Source organism: Temnothorax curvispinosus, unplaced genomic scaffold, assembly GCF_003070985.1.
Source record: "Temnothorax curvispinosus isolate PA1 unplaced genomic scaffold, ASM307098v1 QBEX01005085.1, whole genome shotgun sequence".
NCBI classification, from domain to species: domain Eukaryota; kingdom Metazoa; phylum Arthropoda; class Insecta; order Hymenoptera; family Formicidae; genus Temnothorax; species Temnothorax curvispinosus.
The window spans coordinates 51,152-56,937 of record NW_020214865.1 but is presented as its reverse complement, the minus strand read 5'-3'; the positions used below and the strand labels follow the sequence as shown (position 1 = coordinate 56,937).

Below are 5,786 nucleotides of genomic sequence, written 5' to 3'. Positions count from 1 at the left end.
AATGCCTGGATGAAACCTGTAAATAAAAAGAGAATTAATGAATAATAACGCGATATTAGATGCGATAAATGTTAATGAGAAGGGAAAAACCGTATTCGATGTAAAATGCATGTATGATATTGCGTGATTGAAAGGGAAAAGGAAACGATCCCGTTTCCATAGTCATATATTTTATTTAAAACATTTATTGAGCCCAAAAGGTAATCTGAAAACATGTAGTCGCATGAAATATTATTTCGTCGTAGTTTTCCGTTACGCGGACGTCGGCATTTGCCTTTGACGTAATCCGACACCAAAGTTGTTTACTTCTCGAGAGAATTCCGAGAATCCTGTTAGAACAAGTCGACTACATGATAGAATGAGATAGCTGGAGAATAGAACTGGCTGCTCATTGGCCACGAGGGAGATGGTGGGAATGAACAGCTAGCGAGAGTATAAAAGGGAGAGAATTTTCCACTCAAGGTTCTTTCCCTGGTAGAATGCCATAGAGTGTACTTCATGCCAAGTGTAAATCGAGAATCTTTAGCATAACAGTAACGATCGATTAATCGTAATTGGGAAAGATTAGTTCGCGTGAACGCGTACTTATATATATCTTTGTACAAAGCAAGCGATAGTTACGCGGCAATTTATTGTCAGATATTCCGACTCGTATCGTGGGATAAACCGGCAGTGGCATTGCCGTCAGCCTCACTTCAGTGTACCTTGTAGCGAATATCAAATATATTTTGTTATTGTTAATACAATCAATTTATTAAAATATTCCTTTCCTGATAACCGGATATATAAGCATCTTACGCGACGCGAAAGCGAGTGCGGATCCAGAGGACAAGCCATCGACGTGAAGATAGCTATCTTGGAAGGAAGGAAGCCAAATAGCCCATTGTCGTTATTCTTGACAGGCCTAAACGTTCTGTGTCAGCGTTCAAAACACAGTGGCGACCGTATAATTTCATTACAAGTAAGTTTATTCCAGTTCGAGACCACAAGTTCGGTCACAACCTAACCTAAATCAAGTCCAACCGCACTACTAATGTGATATTTTTTAAATTAGTAAATAATTAAATACGATTATAAATCGTGCGTGTAAAATTATGTTATATTATTATAATTATTGGGATGTTGTGTAATGTTTGTCAATATGTTTGTTTTCAATTACTCATAAGGACTGTTACTTGACTAGCTGTGTCAGCGAAAGGACTACCTTAATTAATAAATATAATAGAAAACAATAATACCAAAAAGTAATAAGAGAAATAAAGTAAACTTGTAATAATAATTTAAAAATTTACGTACAGTGTAAATTGTGTGAACAAACTGTTTTTCACAAGGGTAAATTAATAAAGTCCTTTATTGATTTATTTATTATTGGTTTTTGTAGTTATTTTTATGTTTCGCTAGAAATAAACTAAAACAAAACAAACTATGTGTGTGATGAATAATCGTAATATTGAAATTGTTTTTTTTTTATTTTCACATATCTATGATACATATGTGACGAATGTCCAAATTTGATTCATACTCATAGCACTCGAATTTCAAATAATTATAGTGATTTAATAAAGTTCCAAACACTTCCTTATATTTTACCACAAAAGGGATTAATAAAAAGTAAAGTTAAATAGAAACCGTCTGTCGTAGAGACTCAAATAGCATTCATTTCGGTTGTAAAGGAAAGTTTCAGTTTTATGAAATAGAAATATTTACTTGGTTTGTGTAGACTACGCGCTGAGGATGACTCAAAAAAAGGGTCGAAACGTACGTCATTTTGTGATTAACACTTTAATCGTAATGTATTGACATGTAATAAATTTTAGCGATTGTAACCACGCTTGGCTCTTATTGCCTGTTTAATTTTAATATTTACTTAGTTAGTTAGTTTGAGCTTCTTTATTACCCCAAAGGGGTCCAAAATGGCGTTTTGTAGGGACGTACCCAACCCTGTACATATTTCCCTGCCATAGGCTCATCGGCGTTTTTCAGGGACGTACCCAACCCTTTACAACCAGAGTATCAACCATCAAAATACAAAACTTATCAAAATGCAAAAATTAAAATAAAATAAACTCCAAAAAAAATCAATAAACAGTACATCAGTCTTGCTGCGATCGCTATCGGCGTTTTTCCGGGACGTACCCAACCCTTTACAAAACTTTAGTATGTAAACTCTCATAAAGCTAAACAAAAATCAACATCAGTCTTGCTGCGAATCGCTATTTGGGGAGCCAGGGGCCGCAACACGTGACGCAGTTTGGTCCCTCTGCGCGTGATCCACCCGAGTCCGAGCCGCCCGTTCTGCGTGTCGCTCCACGGCGCCTCCGCGTTCTCCGTGCGCCTATCAGCGGCGCGCAGCCGCCGCGGCAGCGCACTCAATGCCCCGCCGCGGATATTATGTTATTTGTAACGTCCGCAGACCTTCTTCAATAACGCGCGCGACCGAGCACTTAGGGAATAGCTGTGCGCCGTGTATTGGTTTTTCATCGCTAGTTTTCTTCTTCTCTTTCCCATCTCCGTTCGCGCTCGCGTTTTCGGTCTTTCCCGTGTGTTTCGGTCGCTCCTTTTAGCCTTATACAACCATTATCCGGATCACCGTCGCCGTCACGGCACGCATCCGCCTACGCCCAGACCAGTAGTGAACCGCGCCCCCTCAACCGGGCGGTTCTTCGCTCCTCGGACACCCGCTGCCCCGCTCGCGTCCCGCCGTATTCCCCTGGTCTCCTTTCCTTCTTACTCGGCCTTTGTTTTTTCCTTTTCTTCTTCCGTCTCCATTAGTAGGCTCTTTTCTAGCTCGCTTGCTATCTCATCCTCTTCTGATCCTTTTGTTCTTCCATCATCTTCTCCCCTCCTCTCCTTTCTCCTCTTCTTCTCTTCTCCCTCTCTAATTCTTCTTTCTACGGATTTGTCTTCGTCCATCTTAACCTTTAGTCTGCTCGCTGCCCTCCTCCTTGCCTCTAATAATCTCCATTTCTCCTCTTCACTTCCCAGCCTCACCAGCATCGTGAGCCATTCTCCTCTCAGCCCTATTACGCTCACTTCCTTCCTTTCTACCTTTAACTTTAGTTCCTCCGAGAGCAGTTGCCTCACCTTCTCCCAATTCGTTCCCTTTCCCATCCATCTGTTCCTCTCTATCCTTATTATTATGTTTTTCCTCCTTCTCTCGTCATTCCTCTCATCGTCGTCGGACCACCATTTCATTTCGTCTTGCCTGCTTCTGTTCTCTGCGCTTTCGTCCCTCTTCCTTTTACCCGCGCCCATTTCTAGCTTGCGTATTTTTCTCTTCAGGCTCTCGATCTCCTCTCTCTGGTCTTTTATTTCCTCTTTTAGTTTTCTCAGTGTTTCCTTTGCTTGATCCCTTATCATTTTCTCCAGCATTTCTCTCTCTACTGTCACCTTCGCTGTGAATTCCATTCCTTCCTTTTGTCCTGTGCTCCCCTTTTCTTTGACCTTATCTGAAATTAAATAAATTTTCTTAGCCATCTATTTCTCAATCTCTTTTTCCTTCCTTCCCCCCCCACTCCTCATCTCTTCTATCGCTTTCATCCATTCCTCTCCCTCTCCCTTTTCACTCATTATCCTCCCCACCACGTCTTGCCAACTCTCTCTCTCCCAATCTTCCTATCTCGAACACTCTTCCCAGACATGTTCCCACGTCTCCTCCTTCCTCTCACATATCCTGCATTTTTTGTCTTCCTTTTTTCTCCAGTATAGTCTCTCCCTGATCTCGTTGCCCAATCTAAACCCTGCAATTCTGTTCCATCTTGCCTCCTTCCTTATTAGCTTATACCACCTGTTGTATTTTGATTCCATAATCTTTCCCATTTTTTCTTGTCTTTGTTTCGCTTTCTCCTAGTGCCTCCTCCGTCAGTCCCTCCTCCCCTCCCATTTCTACCCCAATACCTTCCCAGTAATCCTTTCTCTCCTGCTCCCATCTTCCTATTATCCTTTCCTTCTTCTATCTTTCTTTCATTTCTTCCAAATATTTCTTTGCTATTTTTCCTCCTTTACCTTCTTCCAGTTTTCTTTCGAATTTTCATGCTCTCTTGCTTGCTCTGGCTCCTATTTTTTCCCTTTCTAGTTCGTCCCTGACCATGTACCCTGGGGTCCTCCAGTTTACACCGAGTGTCCATCTGAGGTATCTCTCGTGTATCCCTTCTACCTCCCTCCTTTCCTTCCACCCCCATATTTCTGCCCCGTATCCCAGCACCGTCCATATCAGTGTATCATACAGCCAGATCCTTTTTTTACAGTCCTTTTTCCACATCCTTTTACCTATTCCCCACACTTCCCTCATTACTCTTGCTGCCTTCCTTCTTCTCTCTCTGATATGTGCTTCCTGCCTTCCATTCGCCATCAGCGTGTACCCCAGATATTTGAATTCTTTAACCTCTTCTAATTTCTTTCCCTTCCATCTCCAGTCATATTTCTTCTTCCTCCTTCCTTCTTTTCTAAATCTTATTATCTTCGTCTTCTCCGTACTCAGCGTTAGGCCTTTCCTGTCTAGGTATCCCTCAAGCCTGCTTATCATGGATCTCATGTTCCCTCTCCTCCAGTCTGCCTTTGCTTTCGTTCCATCTCCATTCCTTGTGTCCTCCCACATCTTTTGATAACCAATTGTCACTCTTTTTTCTTTCTCTCTCTTCTCTCTTGCTATCTTTCTTATCTCTGTTTGTATTTGTCTTTCCTGTTTGGTGAGATCGTCATCCAGAAAGCTTCCATATTTCCTTCCTAGTTCCTTCTTTTTCTTCATGATGTCTCTTTTAGCTTCCTAGTTTTTGCATTTCAAGAGTCTCATTTTGTAGTCCCTGTATCCTATTTCTTGTATTTCTTCTATGATTCCTTCTGTAATATTTAGTTCTTCCATCAACTTTTCAAAATTCTCTTTTCTCTCTTTAACGTTTCTTACTTTCTCCTCCTTCACAATTATGTTATTTTTTCTCCTTTTTCTTTCCGTCATCTCTACACTTTTTTCTATTTTCTTTATTTTCCCTATCAACTCCCTGCCTTTATTCTCCTCTGCGCCCTTCATCTCTAATTTTTCTATCTTCTTCTCCATCATCTTTACTTTTTCTTCTAGCGCCTTTTTCTGCCTTTCCTATATTTCCTCCCTTCTCTTCCATTCCTCCCTTACTCCCTTTATTTCGTTTTTTATTTCTTCTTTGTCTTTTTTCCTCTCCTCCTCCTGTTCTTCCATTTTCCTCAGTATCTCTTTTAATAGATCCTCTGTCGCCATCCTTCCTTTACCCTCTTCTCCTTTTTTTATCTTCGCTGGCGGTGATCTGTTGGTCCTTCTCATTTCGTTGAATTTGTCGAGAATTTCTTTCTCTGCTGCCCTAGCCGCTTCTTCCTCTAACTCTTTTTTTTTCCTTTTCAAAATGAGATCTTTGACCGATCCTAGGCTGTCCGCCCTTCCTCTTTGTTTAGCAAGCTCCTCCGCCTTTGTAGGCCTGCCTCTTGCTTTCCTCTCCCCTTCGTCTTCCCTCTTCTTTCCTATCCTTCCTTGCTGGTCAATCTCTATTCCTAATTCCTTCTCTGCCTTCATCCGCCGCTTTTCCCTTAGCCTTTCCCTCCTATTGGTTATCTTTCCTATGGTTGAAAGCACTTATAATAGTATTTATCCCCTCTATATCCGCGCTAGTCTATGCCCGCTTTCGCGACCCCGCCTTTCTGTCAGTCGCTCCTCTATACTATCTGTATTCTATGCCGCCCGGTCACCTCTCGCCCGTCCCTTTCCTTACCTTTTTCCTCTTAACTGCTTCCTCCCGTTCTTAACCCTTTCGCCTCCGCCT

The 5,786-nt window shown here is 41.6% G+C and overlaps 1 protein-coding gene across 1 annotated transcript; it reads right to left on the bottom strand.

Annotated features, from left to right (window-relative positions):
• Positions 1 to 2,727: 2,727 nt before the first annotated feature.
• Positions 2,728 to 5,539, bottom strand: LOC112454488 (vicilin-like seed storage protein At2g18540). Its single transcript, XM_025015926.1, has 2 exons — positions 5,242 to 5,539; positions 2,728 to 3,449 (listed from the first exon to the last, which is right to left on the bottom strand). The coding sequence occupies exons 1-2, from the start codon at positions 5,537 to 5,539 to the stop codon at positions 2,728 to 2,730; spliced, it is 1,020 nt and encodes a 339-aa protein (XP_024871694.1).
• Positions 5,540 to 5,786: the final 247 nt, after the last annotated feature.